At 41.8% G+C, this 24627-nt stretch overlaps 1 protein-coding gene across 4 annotated transcripts in view; it reads right to left on the bottom strand.

Moving 5' to 3' along the window:
• The window catches only part of OSBPL8 (oxysterol binding protein like 8), a 760079-nt gene that overhangs the window by 53228 nt on the left and 682224 nt on the right, over positions 1-24627 (bottom strand). For all 4 annotated transcript variants that reach the window (XM_053716764.1, XM_053716766.1, XM_053716765.1 and 1 more), the window contains 2 exons: positions 9007-9178; positions 6737-6968 (listed from right to left, as the gene is read on the bottom strand). In XM_053716764.1, the coding sequence (XP_053572739.1) occupies positions 6737-6968; positions 9007-9178 (404 nt within the window). The remainder of the gene's footprint in view (positions 1-6736; positions 6969-9006; positions 9179-24627) is intronic.

Here is a 24627-nt window from a genome sequence, read left to right as displayed (position 1 = left end):
ATTTACAACCATGTATGCCATAATTGCACAAGTTGTTTGTAAATAATTTCAGTGAGAAACCTAAAGTTTGTGAAACAATTTGTGAAAAAGTGAACAATTTTTTTTATTTGATCGCATTTGGTAGTGAAATGGTGGCATGAAATATACCAAAATGGGCCTAGATCAATACTTTGGGATGTCTTCTAAAAAAAAAATATATGCATGTCAAGGGATATTCAGGGATTCCTGAAAGATATCAGTGTCCCAATGTAACTAGCGCTAATTTTGAAAAAAACAGAATTTATGTTTACCTGATAAATTACTTTCTCCAACGGTGTGTCCGGTCCACGGCGTCATCCTTACTTGTGGGATATTCTCCTCCCCAACAGGAAATGGCAAAGAGCCCAGCAAAGCTGGTCACATGATCCCTCCTAGGCTCCGCCTACCCCAGTCATTCGACCAACGTTAAGGAGGAATATTTGCATAGGAGAAACCATATGGTACCGTGGTGACTGTAGTTAAAGAAAATAAATTATCAGACCTGATTAAAAAAAACCAGGGCGGGCCGTGGACCGGACACACCGTTGGAGAAAGTAATTTATCAGGTAAACATAAATTCTGTTTTCTCCAACATAGGTGTGTCCGGTCCACGGCGTCATCCTTACTTGTGGGAACCAATACCAAAGCTTTAGGACACGGATGAAGGGAGGGAGCAAATCAGGTCACCTAAATGGAAGGCACCACGGCTTGCAAAACCTTTCTCCCAAAAATAGCCTCAGAAGAAGCAAAAGTATCAAACTTGTAAAATTTGGTAAAAGTGTGCAGTGAAGACCAAGTCGCTGCCCTACATATCTGATCAACAGAAGCCTCGTTCTTGAAGGCCCATGTGGAAGCCACAGCCCTAGTGGAATGAGCTGTGATTCTTTCGGGAGGCTGCCGTCCGGCAGTCTCGTAAGCCAATCTGATGATGCTTTTAATCCAAAAAGAGAGAGAGGTAGAAGTTGCTTTTTGACCTCTCCTTTTACCAGAATAAACAACAAACAAGGAAGATGTTTGTCTAAAATCCTTTGTAGCATCTAAATAGAATTTTAGAGCGCGAACAACATCCAAATTGTGCAACAAACGTTCCTTCTTTGAAACTGGTTTCGGACACAGAGAAGGTACGATAATCTCCTGGTTAATGTTTTTGTTAGAAACAACTTTTGGAAGAAAACCAGGTTTAGTACGTAAAACCACCTTATCTGCATGGAACACCAGATAAGGAGGAGAACACTGCAGAGCAGATAATTCTGAAACTCTTCTAGCAGAAGAGATTGCAACTAAAAACAAAACTTTCCAAGATAATAACTTAATATCAACGGAATGTAAGGGTTCAAACGGAACCCCCTGAAGAACTGAAAGAACTAAATTGAGACTCCAAGGAGGAGTCAAAGGTTTGTAAACAGGCTTAATTCTAACCAGAGCCTGAACAAAGGCTTGAACATCTGGCACAGCTGCCAGCTTTTTGTGAAGTAACACAGACAAGGCAGAAATCTGTCCCTTCAGGGAACTTGCAGATAATCCTTTTTCCAATCCTTCTTGAAGGAAGGATAGAATCTTAGGAATCTTAACCTTGTCCCAAGGGAATCCTTTAGATTCACACCAACAGATATATTTTTTCCAAATTTTGTGGTAAATCTTTCTAGTTACAGGCTTTCTGGCCTGAACAAGAGTATCGATAACAGAATCTGAGAACCCTCGCTTCGATAAGATCAAGCGTTCAATCTCCAAGCAGTCAGCTGGAGTGAAACCAGGTTCGGATGTTCGAACGGACCCTGAACAAGAAGGTCTCGTCTCAAAGGTAGCTTCCAAGGTGGAGCCGATGACATATTCACCAGATCTACATACCAAGTCCTGCGTGGCCACGCAGGAGCTATCAAGATCACCGACGCCCTCTCCTGATTGATCCTGGCTACCAGCCTGGGGATGAGAGGGAACGGCGGGAACACATAAGCTAGTTTGAAGGTCCAAGGTGCTACTAGTGCATCCACTAGAGCCGCCTTGGGATCCCTGGATCTGGACCCGTAGCAAGGAACTTTGAAGTTCTGACGAGAGGCCATCAGATCCATGTCTGGAATGCCCCACAGCTGAGTGACTTGGGCAAAGATTTCCGGATGGAGTTCCCACTCCCCCGGATGCAATGTCTGACGACTCAGAAAATCCGCTTCCCAATTTTCCACTCCTGGGATGTGGATAGCGGACAGGTGGCAGGAGTGAGACTCCGCCCATAGAATGATTTTGGTCACTTCTTCCATCGCTAGGGAACTCCTTGTTCCCCCCTGATGGTTGATGTACGCAACAGTTGTCATGTTGTCTGATTGAAACCGTATGAACTTGGCCCTCGCTAGCTGAGGCCAAGCCTTGAGAGCATTGAATATCGCTCTCAGTTCCAGAATATTTATCGGTAGAAGAGATTCTTCCCGAGACCAAAGACCCTGAGCTTTCAGGGATCCCCAGACCGCGCCCCAGCCCATCAGACTGGCGTCGGTCGTGACAATGACCCACTCTGGTCTGCGGAATGTCATCCCTTGTGACAGGTTGTCCAGGGACAGCCACCAACGGAGTGAGTCTCTGGTCCTCTGATTTACTTGTATCTTCGGAGACAAGTCTGTATAATCCCCATTCCACTGACTGAGCATGCACAGTTGTAATGGTCTTAGATGAATGCGCGCAAAAGGAACTATGTCCATAGCCGCTACCATCAACCCGATCACTTCCATGCACTGAGCTATGGAAGGAAGAGGAACGGAATGAAGTATCCGACAAGAGTCTAGAAGCTTTGTTTTTCTGGCCTCTGTCAGAAATATCCTTATTTCTAAGGAGTCTATTATTGTTCCCAAGAAGGGAACCCTTGTTGACGGAGATAGAGAACTCTTTTCCACGTTCACTTTCCATCCGTGAGATCTGAGAAAGGCCAGGACGATGTCCGTGTGAGCCTTTGCTTGAGGAAGGGACGACGCTTGAATCAGAATGTCGTCCAAGTAAGGTACTACAGCAATGCCCCTTGGTCTTAGCACAGCTAGAAGGGACCCTAGTACCTTTGTGAAAATCCTTGGAGCAGTGGCTAATCCGAAAGGAAGCGCCACGAACTGGTAATGCTTGTCCAGGAATGCGAACCTTAGGAACCGATGATGTTCCTTGTGGATAGGAATATGTAGATACGCATCCTTTAAATCCACCGTGGTCATGAATTGACCTTCCTGGATGGAAGGAAGAATAGTTCGAATGGTTTCCATCTTGAACGATGGAACCTTGAGAAACTTGTTTAAGATCTTGAGATCTAAGATTGGTCTGAACGTTCCCTCTTTTTTGGGAACTATGAACAGATTGGAGTAGAACCCCATCCCTTGTTCTCTTAATGGAACAGGATGAATCACTCCCATTTTTAACAGGTCTTCTACACAATGTAAGAATGCCTGTCTTTTTATGTGGTCTGAAGACAACTGAGACCTGTGGAACCTCCCCCTTGGGGGAAGTCCCTTGAATTCCAGAAGATAACCTTGGGAGACTATTTCTAGCGCCCAAGGATCCAGAACATCTCTTGCCCAAGCCTGAGCAAAGAGAGAGAGTCTGCCCCCCACCAGATCCGGTCCCGGATCGGGGGCCAACATTTCATGCAGTCTTGGTAGCAGTGGCAGGTTTCTTGGCCTGCTTTCCCTTGTTCCAGCCTTGCATTGGTCTCCAAGCTGGCTTGGCTTGAGAAGTATTACCCTCTTGCTTAGAGGACGTAGTACCTCGGGCTGGTCCGTTTCTACGAAAGGGACGAAAATTAGGTTTATTTTTTGCCTTGAAAGGCCGATCCTGAGGAAGGGCGTGGCCCTTACCCCCAGTGATATCAGAGATAATCTCTTTCAAGTCAGGGCCAAACAGCGTTTTCCCCTTGAAAGGAATGTTAAGTAGCTTGTTCTTGGAAGACGCATCAGCCGACCAAGATTTCAACCAAAGCGCTCTGCGCGCCACAATAGCAAACCCAGAATTCTTAGCCGCTAACCTAGCCAATTGCAAAGTGGCGTCTAGGGTGAAAGAATTAGCCAATTTGAGAGCATTGATTCTGTCCATAATCTCCTCATAAGGAGGAGAATCACTATCGACCGCCTTTATCAGCTCATCGAACCAGAAACATGCGGCTGTAGCGACAGGGACAATGCATGCAATTGGTTGTAGAAGGTAACCCTGCTGAACAAACATCTTTTTAAGCAAACCTTCTAATTTTTTATCCATAGGATCTTTGAAAGCACAACTATCCTCTATGGGTATAGTGGTGCGTTTGTTTAAAGTGGAAACCGCTCCCTCGACCTTGGGGACTGACTGCCATAAGTCCTTTCTGGGGTCGACCAAAGGAAACAATTTTTTAAATATGGGGGGAGGGACGAAAGGAATACCGGGCCTTTCCCATTCTTTATTAACAATGTCCGCCACCCGCTTGGGTATAGGAAAAGCTTCTGGGAGCCCCGGCACCTCTAGGAACTTGTCCATTTTACATAGCTTCTCTGGGATGACCAACTTGTCACAATCATCCAGAGTGGATAATACCTCCTTAAGCAGAATGCGGAGATGTTCCAACTTAAATTTAAATGCAATCACATCAGGTTCAGCCTGTTGAGAAATGTTCCCTGAATCAGTAATTTCTCCCTCAGACAAAACCTCCCTGGCCCCATCAGACTGGGTTAGGGGCCCTTCAGAGATATTAGTATCAGCGTTGCCATGCTCTTCAGTATCTAAAACAGAGCAGCCGCGCTTACGCTGACAAGTGTTCATTTGGGCTAAAATGTTTTTGACAGAATTATCCATTACAGCCGTTAATTGTTGCATAGTAAGGAGTATTGGCGCGCTAGATGTACTAGGGGCCTCCTGAGTGGGCAAGACTCGTGTAGACGAAGGAGGGAATGATGCAGTACCATGCTTACTCCCCTCACTTGAGGAATCATCTTGGGCATCATTGTCATTATCACATAAATCACATTTATTTAAATGAATAGGAATTCTGGCTTCCCCACATTCAGAACACAGTCTATCTGGTAGTTCAGACATGTTAAACAGGCATAAACTTGATAACAAAGTACAAAAACGTTTTAAAATAAAACCGTTACTGTCACTTTAAATTTTAAACTGAACACACTTTATTACTGCAATTGCGAAAAAACATGAAGGAATTGTACAAAATTCACCAAATTTTCACCACAGTGTCTTAAAGCCTTAAAAGTATTGCACACCAAATTTGGAAGCTTTAACCCTTAAAATAACGGAACCGGAGCCGTTTTAAACTTTAACCCCTTTACAGTCCCTGGTATCTGCTTTGCTGAGACCCAACCAAGCCCAAAGGGGAATACGATACCAAATGACGCCTTCAGAAAGTCTTTTCTAAGTATCAGAGCTCCTCACACATGCGACTGCATGCCATGCCTCTCAAAAACAAGTGCGCCACACCGGCGCGAAAATGAGGCTCTGCTTATGCTTTGGGAAAGCCCCTAAGGAATAAGGTGTCTAATACAGTGCCTGCCGATATTCTTATATCAAAATACCCAGATAAAATGATTCCTCAAGGCTAAATATGTGTTAATAATGAATCGATTTAGCCCAGAAAAGTCTACAGTCTTAATAAGCCCTTGTGAAGCCCTTATTTATGATCGTAATAAACATGGCTTACCGGATCCCATAGGGAAAATGACAGCTTCCAGCATTACATCGTCTTGTTAGAATGTGTCATACCTCAAGCAGCAAGAGACTGCATACTGTTCCCCCAACTGAAGTTAGTAGCTCTCAACAGTCCTGTGTGGAACAGCCATGGATTTTAGTTACGGTTGCTAAAATCATTTTCCTCATACAAACAGAAATCTTCATCTCTTTTCTGTTTCTGAGTAAATAGTACATACCAGCACTATTTCAAAATAACAAACTCTTGATTGAATAATAAAAACTACAGTTAAACACTAAAAAACTCTAAGCCATCTCCGTGGAGATGTTGCCTGTACAACGGCAAAGAGAATGACTGGGGTAGGCGGAGCCTAGGAGGGATCATGTGACCAGCTTTGCTGGGCTCTTTGCCATTTCCTGTTGGGGAGGAGAATATCCCACAAGTAAGGATGACGCCGTGGACCGGACACACCTATGTTGGAGAAAAGTGGTTTGGAAATAGCAAAGTGCTACTTGTATTTATGGCCCTATAACTTGCAAAAAAAGCAAAGCACATGTAAACATTGGGTATTTCTAAACTCAGGACAAAATTTAGAAACTATTTAGCATGGGTGTTTTTTGGTGGTTGTAGATGTGTAACAGATTTTGGGGGTCAAAGTTAGAAAAAGTGTGTTTTTTTCCATTTTTTCCTCATATTTTATAAAAATGTTTATAGTAAATTATAAAATATGATGAAAATAATGGTATCATTTAATGGCGAGAAAAACGGTATATAATATGTGTGGGTACAGTAAATGAGTAAGAGGAAAATTACAGCTAAACGCAAACACTGCAGAAATGTAAAAATAGCCTTGGTCCCAAACGGACAGAAAATGGAAAAGTGCTGTGGTCCTTAAGGGGTTAAAAAGTAAGTTATAGCGCATCTTTATTACAACTGATGAATTAAACACCATCTAAAATATCAATAACATAACAGATCTGATTTTAAAAAGAGGAGAGTTTACCATCACTTTAAGCACTGTAAGATATCAAAATATGCACAAAAGCCATCAATTCGAACACTGAAGCTTCTAGTGCTCCTCACCTCTCCCAGCTCTTCATGCGCCTCCTCTACATAGGTGGTATCTTTAATAGAATCAATTGGGTCGGGATCAATAAAGGAATCCTCTTGCCTCTCTGAAGTGTCACTGTCACTCTCCTCGCTTTTCCCATCGTTGTCTGACTCATCATGATCATGATCAAGGTCTTTATCAGACTTGTCAGAGTATGTGTCTTGGTCTTTAAAGTGCTGTCTTTCAATTTCACTGTCGTTTAATCTAGAAAAATAAAGAAACACAAGTCATTCAACCTGACAACATTTAACCACTTAAAACCAGCGATGTACAGGGTACGTCGCTGGTCTTTCTATTGGTGTGTGTTGTTTAATAGTACGGTCTTGGCGCTCGCGGAAAGACCCACACTATTACAATTAGGCAAACCCTTAACGACCAGCAACGTACCCTAAATAATGTGTATTTAGATTTTTGTTGAGTAGCCATACCCATAATATAAAGTGGAAAATACAATAGAAAGAGTATTTGTATGTGTCGGGGCACTTAAAGGGACAATGTACTGTAAAAGTTTCTCTACTTTAATGTGTCACCAATGATCCATTTGCCTGCAGGGGTGTATTAAATAGCTAATTTACCTTTATTTTGTCATTTGAAATATTGTTTTTTGCCTGTTGAAACATCAATCTACACTGAAAATATGAATACAACAGTATTATCTATAGAAAAGCTATGTAAACAAGATAAAGTGCAGAAATTAACCTCCCACTACTGTGAACTCTTAATTATTTACTTGCCTTAGTACATTGCCACTTTAATGTTTTCCTAATTACTTGTTAAACTAGTCAAATAGCATTAAAAATGTATTGGAAATTGCACCTTTAGGTTTAATCTAGCAATTCAAAATTCAGATTTCTGTGCGTAATTATTGCCCTTTACTGAGAGAGAAAAAAAAGTGGTCTTTGTGTATAGAAAAAGATAAGGAAGTCCACTATTCCTGGAGGTTCAGCCCATTTTAACTGGTATGTTCTTGCTGGGGTTTGAATACAAAATTCAGTTTAAAGGAGTAATTTCCCATAATTGAATATTCTGCAGCTGGCAAAACAAGTAATTGTAAACACATTAAAGGGACAGTCAACACTTACTTTAACATGTTTTTATATTGAAAATAACAAAACGGAGGTCCGCCTACACTATACCCCTCCTGCCTTGCTTCTGTCCTAATCAGCGGCGCTAACTACTCTAATACCCGGTAAATATGGATGCCGGACTCCCCCCACCATTACGTAGCTGCCTTCTTCTTCAACTGATAAGCAAATCAGAATCCAGGCATCGGACAGAAATTGCAAGCGCGTGCAATTTCAGTCCGAGGACTGGATTCTGATTTGCTTATCAGTTGAAGAAGAAGGCAGCTACGTAATGGTGGGGGGAGTCCGGCATCCATATTTACCGGGTATTAGAGTAGTTAGCGCCGCTGATTAGGACAGAAGCAAGGCGGCAAGGCAGGAGGGGTATAGTGTAGGCGGACCTCCGTTTTGTTATTTTCAATATAAAAACATGTTAAAGTAAGTGTTGACTGTCCCTTTAAGTGGGAACCAATTTTACAATACAGTGTTCCTTTAAGGACTTAAAGGGATACTGTACCCAAAAATGTAATTCCGTGATTCAGATTGAGCATGAAATTTCAAACAAATTTTGAATTTACTCCTATGATCAAATTTTCTTCATTATCTTGGTATCTTTATTTGAAACGCAAGAATGTAAGTTTAGATGCCGTCCCATTTTTCTTGAACAACCTGGGTTGTCCTTGCTGATTGGTGGATACATTCATCCACCCATAAAAAAGTGCTGTCCAGAGTACAGAAACCAAAATAACGGTTAGATGCCTTCATTTTCGAAAAAAGATAGCAAGAGAACGAAGATAAATTGATAATCGGAGTAAATTAGAAAGTTGATTAAAATTGCATGCTCTATCAGAATTACAAATGAACAAATTCGGGTTCAGTGTCCCTTTAAGGTTATATTGCCTGAAATACAAGGGATGTTAGCATTTGGTAATACGAGATGTGCCAAATTACAGCACATACACATGAAGTTGTGCAATTTGTTGCATATGCAGGTCAGTAAAACAGCATCTGCAAGCAGAACTTGCTGTGCATAAACAGCTCAGGGTGTCAGCCTGCCAACTGAACTAGAAGAAAGGATGCAAAAAAAAAACCCTATACAGATTACAATACATATTGCAGACATATTGATCCCTGCTCCATTCTCACAATATTAATAACACAAATGCCTCTCTACTTACTGGAAGTTTTCGTTGCTGTGCAAGTTGCTGGCCCTCAGCAGCCCATAGAAGCTCATGTGACTGTTCTCTCCAGTTGAGCTGATGTCATGTTCTTTACCTTCTCTGATCATGGTGCGCTTAAGCAGACTGGAACATTTCAAGGCCAGCTCTAGAGCATCCATCCAGCACCTTCCTAATGTGACAGAGAGCAGGAAGAGATGTACACAATAATGCTGGCAAGCAAGTCCCAGCAACGGTTACAGCCCCGGCCAAGCCTGATGCTTACAAGCACACAATGCTTTGGGTCAGCTGTTGCTGGCTGGAATGTTCAGATGCTATCAGGATAGTTGATCCATGCAAAACCCATATGAATATAAATCAGTACTAGCTGCAGGAAATTAAATTAGCTTTACCCTTCTCACATGGCTCCTTCCTATGCACTGCCAATAAAGTCACAATAAGCTTTATTTTTAAAGAGACGTGAAGCTCATTACATGCTAAAAAAACACTGCATACTACATTACTTACTTAGTGATCTAAAACACAAGAAAAGAAGGAATATGCAACAAAAACAAAAAATGTACAACAGCAAAATAAGGAAAAAAAAAAATAAAAAAATTAGAAAAATAAAGAAATACAAACCAGTCCCTCTAAACAAAACACAAGTAATATTTAGAAATTATTTCATATTTTTTTTACTTTTGCTACATGCATGGAAATAGCAATGATTCATTTGTTTTTAAACTCTCATTTTGCACGTTTGTGTTTCAAATGTTTTTCATTAAGCATTTTTTGGCTTTATTAAGTCCAGCTGTTTACTGAAGTACTACAGCCAACCTACTGTCCCCTGCAATAAACATGACAATCACTGCCTTTACAGGGACATGAAATACAGGGAGATTGTAAAATAAAATGTTTAGTAATGAATAATAAAACAACTTTACAATATATTTTCATTCTTTATTTTGCCTCTGTTTACTTTAGTTAAAGGGACACTCCAGTTAAAATTAAACTTTAATTATTCAGATAGAGCATGCAATTTTAAACAACTTTCCAATTTTACTTCCATTAACAAAATGTGCAGTATTTTTATATTTAAACTTTTTGAGTTATCAGCTCCTACTGAGCATGTGCAAGAATTCACAGAATTAGTGTGTATGCATTTGTGATTGGCTGATGGCTGTCACATGGTATGTGTATGCATTTGTGATTGGCTGATGTCTGTCACGTAATGAAGGGGGGAGTAGAAATAGACAACTTTTAAAATTGTCAGAATAAAAAATCTACTACTCATTTGAAGTTCAGACTAAGTGCTATTGCATTGTCTTGTTATCTTGCTTTTGTTGATTATGCAAATCTACTGTGTTGACTGGTCCTTTAAGTCTGAAAATTGGAGGGGTTCCAGTCTTGTGAATTGGAACACTGCAGAGTTCACAAGCCTATTTGCGGTACCTATTTCTATTATCCACCAAATAAGGCAACGGGTGGGGGGATGGTTTCTGGCTATTGAAAAAAACATATTCAGAAAGTTTTAACATTAAACCATTATGCTAATTTATTGCAAGACTACAGAAAATTATTCTAAGTAAAGGTGTTTAAAATGTCCCTTTAAGGCTAGTTCTACTTTACAAAACCGGGGAAGGTGTTTTTTTTTTAAGCACTGGCTTTTTACTAACGCCTCAGTATCTATATGTGGGTGATCCATTTCTCCTAATTCACTTTCAACACCTAACAAATATGAATCAATAAAAGGAGTCAGCATTGCAGCCTGTGGTCATAAGACAGTAGGTTCCTAACCCCTCTGCCACCTGAGAAGTGGTGGAATTTAATCAGAGCAAATTCATTAATTGGGGGTGACTGACAAGTCGTGTGAGAACAGAGGCGGTACTGCACTAGCACTGATCTTAAATGCGGCAATTTACAAGCATTTTTTTTTTTATAATATTTTTATTGAGGTTTAGTTAAAGACATACATGGATCATAATAACACATTCTTATGTCACATGAGATAAGGCTACAATTGTACTGGAGTAATAAAATATACATGTAAGAGACGTATAACCAACAATTCACATAGTTTGCAAACATTAAACAGGTAAGATGCTAATCTTTCAGGAACCTTCTATATGGCATAATAGATTACTCTTGGGCCAACAAAAGTAACAGGAAATAATGAAGCGAAAGAAGGGACTTGTAACCAAGGAGACCACTTTTGGATCTCAATGATAAACCTCTATTTTTTAAATTTAATAGCAATTTTTGTTCCTGAGGTCCTGAAGATTCTTACAACATAGGACATGAGGGGTAATAACTAGGAATACTAATGAATCCACAGGACTACTCATAAGTTATATAAATTACTAAAGTAGATAAGGGAAAAAAGGTACTATAATCCAAAATCCAAGCCTCCTTAATGATATTAAGTAGGAACCATATTAAGTCAGATAGATCCAGGAGTCTGATTAAAATAGGTGGGTTCCGTATTATTATGCACTTTGGATTAGAGATGGGTATCAAGGGGCGGAGGGAGGTGCGGTATAGACAAGAGAAACCGCTTTTTTAATTCTCCTAAAGCTAGGAGACATATTATAGAGTGGTGTAGTAGCAGGGGGGGGAGGTAGTAAAATAGATACTGTGGGTAGAATATATGCCAAAGAAGACTTTCAAGGAATAAAGCACTGATTGTATAATGTCACTAAGCTGAGGAGGAGAGCAAATGAAACTGTAAAGAAATCAGGGTGTGTGTAGAGATTATAGGCTCGTCCAGCTAATATTATTGATCAGTCCTGCTGATCTAGAGAAAGTAGGCGAAGTCAGTAGCTTGATATTTAGAGTACTTACTAAGGGAGTAAATAGGTTGTAGATAAAATAAGTAGTATGTGTGGTTTAAATACAAGCATTTTTTATACACTATTATTTACACATAATTATATGTTTAATCCCTGTAAAGGGGTTAAACACATAGTTAAAGCCAGCTCCTCAGCAGCAATGCACTACGGGGAGCTAGCTGAATGCATCTTGTAAGTCAATGACAAGAGGCATATGTGTAGCTACCAATTAGCATTAGCTCCCACTAGTGCATTACTGTTATTGAGCCTACTTAGGTATGCTTTTCAATAAAGGATACCATGAAAACCAAGTGAATTTTGTTAAAGAAATTAATTGAAACATCTTTTAAAATTGCATGCTCTATCTGAACCATGAAAAAATATCTGACATATCCCTTTGAGTATAGTCAGTAAAAAAAGTCTATTGTGCAAATTAATTTTAAAATTTCACTCACAAGGAAAAGGCAGTCAAGGGAAAGAATGTACAAGCTTGAAGGAGCATATTTTTACATAAAGCCATTTTAAATCAGAAGTCACATTCAATGTATACAGGGAGTGCAGAATTATTAGGCAAGTTGTATTTTTGAGGATTAATTTTATTATTGAACAACAACCATGTTCTCAATGAACCCAAAAAACTCATTAATATCAAAGCTGAATAGTTTTGGAAGTAGTTTTTAGTTTGTTTTTAGTTATAGCTATTTTAGGGGGATATCTGTGTGTGCAGGTGACTATTACTGTGCATAATTATTAGGCAACTTAACAAAAAACAAATATATACCCATTTCAATTATTTATTTTTACCAGTGAAACCAATATAACATCTCAACATTCACAAATATACATTTCTGACATTCAAAAACAAAACAAAAACAAATCAGTGACCAATATAGCCACCTTTCTTTGCAAGGACACTCAAAAGTCTGCCATCCATGGATTCTGTCAGTGTTTTGATCTGTTCACTATCAACATTGCGTGCAGCAGCAACCACAGCCTCCCAGACACTGTTCAGAGAGGTGTACTGTTTTCCCTCCTTGTAAATCTCACATTTGATGATGGACCACAGGTTCTCAATGGGGTTCAGATCAGGTGAACAAGGAGGCCATGTCATTAGATTTTCTTCTTTTATACCCTTGTGTGTCTTGTTCAGTGGTGGTCGTCTTTCAGCCTTTCTTACCTTGGCCATGTCTCTGAGTATTGCACACCTTGTGCTTTTGGGCACTCCAGTGATGTTGCAGCTCTGAAATATGGCCAAACTGGTGGCAAGTGGCATCTTGGCAGCTGCACGCTTGACTTTTCTCAGTTCATGGGCAGTTATTTTGCGCCTTGGTTTTTCCACACGCTTCTTGCGACCCTGTTGACTATTTTGAATGAAACGCTTGATTGTTCGATGATCACGCTTCAGAAGCTTTGCAATTTTAAGAGTGCTGCATCCCTCTGCAAGATATCTCACTATTTTTGACTTTTCTGAGCCTGTCAAGTCCTTCTTTTGACCCATTTTGCCAAAGGAAAGGAAGTTGCCTAATAATTATGCACACCTGATATAGGGTGTTGATGTCATTAGACCACACCCCTTCTCATTACAGAGATGCACATCACCTAATATGGTTAATTGGTAGTAGGCTTTCGAGCCTATACAGCTTGGAGTAAGACAACATGCATAAAGAGGATGATGTGGTCAAAATACTCATTTGCCTAATAATTCTGCACTCCCTGTATAGCTTGCGTGAATGTATTTTATATCTGTCATAATAGAATGTTATATTTATAACAACATGTACCATAATGTATTATGTTACATTAAGTAGACCTGTTCCCTGTTAAGGTGATGTATTGAGGTCTAGGAACACGGAGATGAAGAGTCTGAATGCAGAGGGAGAGAGCAGAGCTTACAGGGAGATGGGCCAATTCACACCTCTCTCCCCAATAGGCATCTGATGTTCACACCTGTCCCTGCATAGAGGAATAACAGGATCCAGAGAGGAGCTAAGTGTTTTGCTAAGGGTAGCGAGTTTATAATGAACACAGCTTATTTTACCTTATGTTAAAGCAGATTTATAAAACTAAGACGTATATTTGCTTAAAGGGAGACTGAAGCAGAGCGGACTCATTTATTTAGCTCACTAAGTAGGAGTCAACATTATCTAAAAACACCTGAAGAGAGTCAGCTTTGTGCCTGTAAACGAATGTTAACAGATATCAGGAGCTTCTGGATTTTCAGAAACACCCTATTGAGGTTAATGAAGTTTTTTTAGGGGCGTTATTTTTATGTAAAGAGATTATGTATTTTTAACATATCCTGTTTTGAACATAAGTTTGCTTAAAGCAACATTCTAAATGACATGCCCTAAATCTTTAGAACATGCCATTTTTGTTACACACCCTTGATAACTATGCATGTAACATATATTTTAAGAACCTTTCAGGCACTGTTAGAATTTCCGCGTCCCAGCAGAACACAAACTGTGATTGGAGGTTCATGCTACTGCTGCTTTATATTGGCTCACTGGGGGTCTCCTCATCAAGAGCTGCAACACTTTTTCTGAGCAGGTATTTAACTCTTTGGGGGCTGCCGCTTAATACATAGTTATCTAGCGTCAGTAATGCAAAACTTATACACATCAATACATTAAAATGGAGTCATTTTTGCATTGGAATATACCTTTTGGGTGATGGATCTGAAAATATATAATAGAGCTTATGACTTCACTAGCCCCCACCAGACGCGCACTGACCTTGTCCCACCTGCAGTAACCACATCTGACTTCACAGCTGTTAGCTTTGGCTTTGCAGCTTTAGTCAATTACACATTTTTGTCCTCCTCAGTGGATGTTAGCTATGATGCCACAGCCACATTTAATAAACAAAAGTCAGCAAATTAAAATAAAGTTTCTATGACAAACAGTAAATAAATATATCTGATCAAAAGTTAAAAAAAGTCTTCAACTACACAACATAAGCAGGAGAATAACTAGTTTAACCTATACAGCAAGACTTGCAGTATATGGCAGTTTTAATGAATATTGAATACATTGGCATTGATGCTTGTGCTTCTCATGCATGTGCCAGAAGTGAATCCATGAGTGACTGACAGGTATACATGGCACTAGTGCATGCTGGGTAGAGATTACACCATTTTGGGGGCAAAACATAGTAAAAACAGAATTTATGTTTACCTGATAAATTTCTTTCTCCAACGGTGTGTCCGGTCCACGGCGTCATCCTTACTTGTGGGGATATTCTCTTCCCCAACAGGAAATGGCAAAGAGCCCAGCAAAGCTGGTCACATGATCCCTCCTAGGCTCCGCCTACCCCAGTCATTCGACCGACGTTAAGGAGGAATAATAGCATAGGAGAAACCATATGGTACCGTGGTGACTGTAGTTAAAGAAAATAAATTATCAGACCTGATTAAAAAACCAGGGCGGGCCGTGGACCGGACACACCGTTGGAGAAAGAAATTTATCAGGTAAACATAAATTCTGTTTTCTCCAACATAGGTGTGTCCGGTCCACGGCGTCATCCTTACTTGTGGGAACCAATACCAAAGCTTTAGGACACGGATGAAGGGAGGGAGCAAATCAGGTCACCTAAATGGAAGGCACCACGGCTTGCAAAACCTTTCTCCCAAAAATAGCCTCAGAAGAAGCAAAAGTATCAAACTTGTAAAATTTGGTAAAAGTGTGCAGTGAAGACCAAGTCGCTGCCCTACATATCTGATCAACAGAAGCCTCGTTCTTGAAGGCCCATGTGGAAGCCACAGCCCTAGTGGAATGAGCCGTGATTCTTTCGGGAGGCTGCCGTCCGGCAGTCTCGTAAGCCAATCTGATGATGCTTTTAATCCAAAAAGAGAGAGAGGTAGAAGTTGCTTTTTGACCTCTCCTTTTACCTGAATAAACAACAAACAGGGAAGATGTTTGTCTAAAATCCTTTGTAGCATCTAAATAGAATTTTAGAGCGCGAACAACATCCAAATTGTGCAACAAGCGTTCCTTCTTTGAAACTGGTTTCGGACACAGAGAAGGTACGATAATCTCCTGGTTAATGTTTTTGTTAGAAACAACTTTTGGAAGAAAACCAGGTTTAGTACGTAAAACCACCTTATCTGCATGGAACACCAGATAAGGAGGAGAACACTGCAGAGCAGATAATTCTGAAACTCTTCTAGCAGAAGAAATTGCAACTAAAAACAAAACTTTCCAAGATAATAACTTAATATCAACGGAATGTAAGGGTTCAAACGGAACCCCCTGAAGAACTGAAAGAACTAGATTGAGACTCCAAGGAGGAGTCAAAGGTTTGTAAACAGGCTTGATTCTAACCAGAGCCTGAACAAAGGCTTGAACATCTGGCACAGCTGCCAGTTTTTTGTGAAGTAACACCGACAAGGCAGAAATCTGTCCCTTCAGAGAACTTGCCGATAATCCTTTTTCCAATCCTTCTTGAAGGAAGGATAGAATCCTAGGAATCTTAACCTTGTCCCAAGGGAATCCTTTAGATTCACACCAACAGATATATTTTTTCCAAATTTTGTGGTAAATCTTTCTAGTTACAGGCTTTCTGGCCTGAACAAGAGTATCGATAACAGAATCTGAGAAACCTCGCTTCGATAAAATCAAGCGTTCAATCTCCAAGCAGTCAGCTGGAGTGAAACCAGATTCGGATGTTCGAACGGACCCTGAACAAGAAGGTCTCGTCTCAAAGGTAGCTTCCAAGGTGGAGCCGATGACATATTCACCAGATCTGCATACCAAGTCCTGCGTGGCCACGCAGGAGCTATCAAGATCACCGACGCCCTCTCCTGATTGATCCTGGCTACCAGCCTGGGGATGAGAGGAAACGGCGGGAACACATAAGCTAGTTTGAAGGTCCAAGGTGCTACTAGTGCATCCACTAGAGCCGCCTTGGGATCCCTGGATCTGGACCCGTAGCAAGGAACTTTGAAGTTCTGACGAGAGGCCATCAGATCCATGTCTGGAATGCCCCAAAGTTGAGTGACTTGGGCAAAGATTTCCGGATGGAGTTCCCACTCCCCCGGATGCAATGTCTGACGACTCAGAAAATCCGCTTCCCAATTTTCCACTCCCGGGATGTGGATAGCAGACAGGTGGCAGGAGTGAGACTCCGCCCATAGAATAATCTTGGTCACTTCTTCCATCGCTAGGGAACTCCTTGTTCCCCCCTGATGGTTGATGTACGCAACAGTCGTCATGTTGTCTGATTGAAACCGTATGAACTTGGTCCTCGCTAGCTGAGGCCAAGCCTTGAGAGCATTGAATATCGCTCTCAGTTCCCGAATATTTATCGGTAGAAGAGATTCTTCCCGAGACCAAAGACCCTGAGCTTTCAGGGATCCCCAGACCGCGCCCCAGCCCATCAGACTGGCGTCGGTCGTGACAATGACCCACTCTGGTCTGTGGAATGTCATCCCTCGTGACAGGTTGTCCAGGGACAGCCACCAACGGAGTGAGTCTCTGGTCCTCTGATTTACTTGTATCTTTGGAGACAAGTCTGTATAGTCCCCATTCCACTGACTGAGCATGCACAGTTGTAATGGTCTTAGATGAATGCGCGCAAAAGGAACTATGTCCATTGTCGCTACCATCAACCCGATCACTTCCATGCACTGAGCTACGGAAGGAAGAGGAACGGAATGAAGTATTCGACAAGAGTCCAGAAGCTTTGTCTTTCTGGCCTCTGTTAGAAAAATCCTCATTTCTGAGGAGTCTATAATTGTTCCCAAGAAGGGAACCCTTGTTGACGGGGATAGAGAACTCTTTTCCACGTTCACTTTCCAGCCGTGCGATCTGAGAAAGGCCAGGACGATGTCCGTGTGAGCCTTTGCTCGAGGGAGGGACGACGCTTGAATCAGAATGTCGTCCAGGTAAGGTACAACTGCAATGCCCCTTGGTCTTAGCACAGCTAGAAGGGACCCTAGTACCTTTGTGAAACTCCTTGGAGCAGTGGCTAATCCGAAAGGAAGCGCCACGAACTGGTAATGTTTGTCCAGGAATGCAAACCTTAGGAACCGATGATGTTCCTTGTGGATAGGAATATGTAGATACGCATCCTTTAAATCCACCGTGGTCATGAATTGACCTTCCTGGATGGAAGGAAGGATAGTTCGAATGGTTTCCATCTTGAAAGATGGGACCTTGAGAAATTTGTTTAAGATCTTGAGATCTAGGATTGGTCTGAACGTTCCCTCTTTTTTGGGAACTATGAACAGATTGGAGTAGAACCCCATCCCTTGTTCTCTCAATGGAACAGGATGAATCACTCCCATTTTTAACAGGTCTTCTACACAATGTAAGAACGCCTGTCTTTTTATGTGGTCTGAAGACAACTGAGACCTGTGGAACCTTCCCCTTGGGGGAAGTCCCTTGAATTCCAGAAGATAACCCTGGGAGACTATTTCTAGCGCCCAAGGATCCAGAACATCTCTTGCCCAAGCCTGAGCGAAGAGAGAGAGTCTGCCCCCCACCAGATCCGGTCCCGGATCGGGGGCCGATATTTCATGCTGTCTTGGTAGCAGTGGCAGGTTTCTTTGCCTGCTTTCCCTTGTTCCAGCCTTGCATTGGTCTCCAAGCTGGCTTGGCCTGAGAAGTATTACCCTCTTGCTTAGAGGACGTAGCACCTTGGGCTGGTCCGTTTTTACGAAAGGGACGAAAATTAGGTCTATTTTTTGCCTTGAAAGGCCGATCCTGAGGAAGGGCATGGCCCTTACCCCCAGTGATATCAGAGATAATCTCTTTCAAGTCAGGACCAAACAGCGTTTTCCCCTTGAAAGGAATGTTTAGTAGCTTGTTCTTGGAAGACGCATCAGCCGACCAAGATTTCAACCAAAGCGCTCTGCGCGCCACAATAGCAAACCCAGAATTCTTAGCCGCTAACTTAGCCAATTGCAAAGAGGCGTCTAGAGTGAAAGAATTAGCCAATTTGAGAGCATTGACTCTGTCCATAATCTCCTCATAAGGAGGAGAGTCACTATCGAGCACCTTAATCAGTTCATCAAACCAGAAATATGCGGCTGTAGTGACAGGGACAATGCATGAAATGGGTTGTAGAAGGTAACCCTGCTGAACAAACATCTTTTTAAGCAAACCTTCTAATTTTTTATCCATAGGATCTTTGAAAGCACAACTATCCTCTATGGGAATAGTGGTGCGTTTGTTTAAAGTAGAAACCGCTCCCTCGACCTTGGGGACTGACTGCCATAAGTCCTTTCTGGGGTCGACCATAGGAAACAATTTTTTAAATATGGGGGGAGGGACGAAAGGAATACCGGGCCTTTCCCATTCTTTATTAACAATTTCCGCCACCCGCTTGGGTATAGGAAAAGCTTCTGGGAGCCCCGGCACCTCTAGGAACTTGTCCATTTTACATAGTTTCTCTGGGATGACCAAATTTTCACAATCATCCAGAGTGGATAATACCTCCTTAAGCAAAATGCGGAGATGTTCCAATTTAAATTTAAAAGTAATCACATCAGATTCAGCCTGCTGAGAAATGTTCCCTAAATCAGTAATTTCTCCCTCAGACAAAACCTCCCTGGCTCCCTCAGATTGGGTTAGGGGCCCTTCAGAGATATTAATATCAGCGTCGTCATGCTCTTCAGTAACTAAAACAGAGCATCCACGCTTACGCTGACAAGGGTTCATTTTGGCTAAAATGTTTTTGACAGAATTATCCATTACAGCCGTTAATTGTTGCATAGTAAGGAGTATTGGCGCGCTAGATGTACTAGGGGCCTCCTGAGTGGGCAAGACTCGTGTAGACGAAGGAGGGAATGATGCAGTACCATGCTTACTCCCCTCACTTGAGGAATCATCTTGGGCATCATTGTCATTATCACATAAATCACATTTATTTAAATGAATAGGAATTCTGGCTTCCCCACATTCAGAACACAGTCTATCTGGTAGTTCAGACATGTTAAACAGGCATAAACTTGATAAGAAAGTACAAAAAACGTTTTGAAATAAAACCGTTACTGTCACTTTAAATTTTAAACTGAACACACTTTATTACTGCAATTGCGAAAAAACATGAAGGAATTGTTCAAAATTCACCAAACTTTCACCACAGTGTCTTAAAGCCTTGAAAATATTGCACACCAATTTTGGAAGCTTTAACCCTTAAAATAACGGAACCGGAGCCGTTTTAAGCTTTAACCCCTTTACAGTCCCTGGTATCTGCTTTGCTGAGACCCAACCAAACCCAAGGGGAATACGATACCAAATGATGCCTTCAGAAGTCTTTTATCAGTATCAGAGCTCCTCTCACATGCGACTGCATGCCATGCCTCTCAAAAACAAGTGCGCAACACCGGCGCGAAAATGAGACTCTGCCTATGCTTTGGGAAAGCCCCTAAAGAATAAGGTGTCTAAAACAGTGCCTGCCGATATAATTATATCAAAATACCCAGAATAAATGATTCCTCAAGGCTAAATAAGTGTTAATATCAATCGATTTAGCCCAAAAAATGTCTACAGTCTAAATAAGCCCTTGTGAAGCCCTTATTTACAATCGTAATAAACATGGCTTACCGGATCCCATAGGGAAAATGACAGCTTCCAGCATTACATCGTCTTGTTAGAATGTGTCATACCTCAAGCAGCAAAGGACTGCAAACTGTTCCCCCAACTGAAGTTAATGCTCTCAACAGTCCTGTGTGGAACAGCCATGGATTTTAGTTACGGTTGCTAAAATCATTTTCCTCATACAAACAGAATTCTTCATCTCTTTTCTGTTTCTGAGTAAATAGTACGTACCAGCACTATTTGAAAATAACAAACTCTTGATTGAATAATGAAAAACTACAGTTAAACACTAAAAAACTCTAAGCCATCTCCGTGGAGATGTTGCCTGTACAACGGCAAAGAGAATGACTGGGGTAGGCGGAGCCTAGGAGGGATCATGTGACCAGCTTTGCTGGGCTCTTTGCCATTTCCTGTTGGGGAAGAGAATATCCCCACAAGTAAGGATGACGCCGTGGACCGGACACACCTATGTTGGAGAAATCGGTATTCTAATTAATGTCAGTATTTTTTTATTTCACTATGCTGTGTATTAGAGAGAAAAACAAAATCAGATTATTTTCTGTTTGATAAATATTATTAAAACGAAAGAGGTTTGATGGCACCACTACAAACAAATGATGAGAGTCTCTTCACCATCCAAAACTAGGTCAAGTTGGCCTTAAGGTACAACATATAATTGTGGTGCGGTGCTAAGTATCATAAGCTACATTAACCTTATATTCAATAAAGAACATTGAACAAAAAGGAAACTAAAAAAGCACTCATGAGAACTCTGCAATGAATTTATACTAGAGAACTAAAGATCACATAAGTTAAAAATATATCTTTATTAGAACGTGTTTAAAAAAACAGAATTTATGCTTACCTGATAAATTTCTTTCTCTTGTGATGTATCGAGTCCACGGATTCATCCATACTTGTGGGATATTCTCCTTCCCTACAGGAAGTGGCAGAGAGAGCACCCACAGGAAAGCTGTCTATATAGCTCCTCCCTTAGCTCCAACCCCCAGTCATTCGACTGAAGGCTAGGAAGAAAAAGGAGAAACTATAGGGTGCAGTGGTGATTGTTTTTTAAATAAAAATATACTACCTGTCTTAAATAGACAGGGCGGGCCGTGGACTCGATACATCACAAGAGAAAGAAATTTATCAGGTAAGCATAAATTCTGTTTTCTCTTGTAAGATGTATCGAGTCCACGGATTCATCCATACTTGTGGGATACCAATACCAAAGCTTTAGGACACGGATGAAGGGAGGGACAAGACAGGTTCCTTAAACAGAAGGCACCACTGCTTGTAGAACCTTTCTCCCAAAAATAGCCTCCGAAGAAGCAAAAGAATCGAATTTGTAAAATTTGGAAAAAGTATGAAGCGAAGACCAAGTCGCCGCCTTACAAATCTGTTCAACAGAAGCCTCATTTTTAAAAGCCCATGTGGAAGCCACTGCTCTAGTAGAATGAGCAGTAATTCTTTCAGGAGGCTGCTGGCCAGCAGTCTCATAAGCTATACGGATGATGCTTTGACGCAAAAAAGAAAGAGAGGTAGCCGTAGCATTTTGACCTCTCCGCTTACCAGAATAGACAACAAACAATGAAGATGTTTGACGGAAATCTTTGGTTGCTTGTAAGTAACCACATCAAGATTGTGCAACAGACGTTCCTTCTTTGAAGAAGGATTAGGACACAGCGAAGGAACAACAATTTCCTGATTGATATTCCTATTAGAAAAAACCTTAGGAAGGAATCCAGGTTTGGAATGTAAAACCACCTTATCTGCATGGAAAATAAGATAAGGTGAGTCACACTGTAAAGCAGATAACTCAAGCCGAAGAGATAGCTACTAAAAACAAAACTTACCAACATAGAAGCTTAATATCTATGGAATGCATAGGTTCAAACGGAACCCCTTGAAGAACTTTAAGAACCAAGTTTAGGCTCCATAGCGGAGCAACAGGTTTAAATACAGGCTTGATCCTGATCAAGGCCTGACTAAATGCTTGAACGTCTGGGACATCTGCCAGACGTTTGTGTAAAAGAATAGACAAAGCAGATATTTTTCCCTTTAAGGAACTAGCTGATAATCCCTTCTCCAATCCTTCTTGGGGAAAAGACAAAATTCTAGGAATCCTAATCTTACTCCATGAGTAACCCTTGGATTCACACCAACAAAGATATTTGCGCCAAATCTTATGATAGATTTTCCTGGTGACAGGCTTTCTAGCCTGAATCAGGGTATCAATGACCGACTCAGAGAAACCACGCTTTGATAGAATCAGGCGTTCAATCTCCAAGCAGTCAGACGCAGAGAAATTAGATTGAAGGACCAGGGCACTGCTAGAGCATCTATCAGTACCGCCTGGGGATCCCGGGACCTGGACCTGTAACGCGGAAGTTTGGCATTCTGTCGGGACGCCATCAAATCCAATTCTGGTGGGCCCCATAGCTGAGTCAGCTGGGCAAATACCTCCGGATGGAGCTCCCACTCCCCCGGATGAAAAGTCTGACGACTTAGGAAATCCGCCTCCCAGTTCTCTACCCCTGGGATATGGATTCCTGAGAGATGGCAAGAGTGATCCTCCGCCCATCGGATAATTTTGGTTACCTCCATCATCGCTAGAAAACGCTGTGTTCCTCCTTGATGATTGATATAGGCTACAGATGTGATGTTGTCCGACTGAAATCTGATGAATTTGGCCACAGCTAGCTGAGGCCACGCCTGAAGCGCATTGAATATCGCTCTCAGTACTAGAATGTTTATCGGGAGGCGAGATTCCTCCCAAGACCATAAGCCCTGTGCTTTCAGGGATTTCCAGACTGCACCCCAGCCTAGCAGGCTGGCATCTGTCGTTACTATGAGCCACTCTGGCCTGCGGAAACATATTCCCTGAGACAGGTGGTCCTGAGACAACCACCAGAGAAGAGAATCTCTGGTCTCTTGGTCCAGATGCAGTTGAGGAGATAAATCTGCATAATCCCCATTCCACTGTTTGAGCATGCATAGTTGCAGTGGTCTGAGGTGTAGGCGGGCATAAGGAAATATGTCCATTGCCGCTACCATAAGTCCGATTACCTCCATACACTGAGCCACTGATGGCCGAGGAATGGAATGAAGAGCTCGGCAAGTGATTAAAAGTTTTGATTTTCTGACCTCCGTCAGAAATATTTTCATTTCTACCGAGTCTATCAGAGTCCCTAGGAATCAAACTCTTGTGAGAGGGACGAGAGAACTCTTTTTTATGTTCACCTTCCACCCATGAGATCTCAGAAAAGCCAACACGATGTCCGTGTGAGACTTGGCTAGCTGGAAAGTCGACGCCTGAATTAAGATGTCGTCTAGATAAGGCGCCACTGCTATACCCCGCAGTCTTAGAACCGCCAAAAGGGACCCTAGCACCTTTGTGAAAATTCTGGGAGACGTGGCCAACCCGAAGGGAAGGGCCACAAACTGGTAATGCCTGTCCAGAAAGGCAAATCTGAGGAATTGATGATGATCTCTGTGAATAGGGATGTGTAGATACGCATCCTTTACGTCCACGGTAATCATATATTGACCCACCTGGATCAGAGGAAGAATAGTCCGAATAGTTTCCATCTTGAAAGATGGTACTCTGAGGAATTTGTTTAGAATTTTGAGATCCAAGATTGGTCTGAAAGTTCCCTCTTTTTTGGGAACCACAAACAGGTTGGAGTAGAAACCTAGCCCTTGCTCCGCTCTTGGAACTGGGCGAATCACTCCCATGGTATGTAGGTCTTCTACACAGCGTAAGAACGCCTCTCTCTTTGTCTGGTTTGCAGACAATTGAGAAATGTGAAATCTCCCCCTTGGGGGGGGGGGGGGGGGGGGGGGAAGTCTGAAGTTCAGAAGATATCCTTGGGACACAATTTCTAAAGCCCTGGAATCGTGAACATCTCTTGCCCAAGTCTGAGCAAAGAGAGAGAGTCTGCCCCCTACTAGATCCGGTCCCGGATCGGGGGCTACCCCTTCATGCTGTCTTAGAGGCAGCAGCAGGCTTCTTGGCCTGTTTACCTTTGTTCCAAGCCTGGTTAGGTCTCCAGACTGACTTGGATTGGACAGAATTTCCCTCATGCTTTGCTGCAGGGGAAGTTGAAGCGGGACCACCCTTGACGTTCCGAAAGGAACGAAAATTATTTTGTTTGGTCCTCATCTTATTTGTTTTATCCTGAGGGAGGGCATGGCCGTTCCCTCCAGTGATGTCTGAAATAATTTCTTTCAGTGCAGGCCCGAATAGGGTCTTTCCTTTGAAAGGGATG

This window comes from Bombina bombina, chromosome 6, assembly GCF_027579735.1.
Source record: "Bombina bombina isolate aBomBom1 chromosome 6, aBomBom1.pri, whole genome shotgun sequence".
In the NCBI taxonomy this organism is placed as follows: Eukaryota; Metazoa; Chordata; class Amphibia; order Anura; family Bombinatoridae; genus Bombina; species Bombina bombina.
This window is presented reverse-complemented; position numbering and strand designations above follow the sequence as displayed.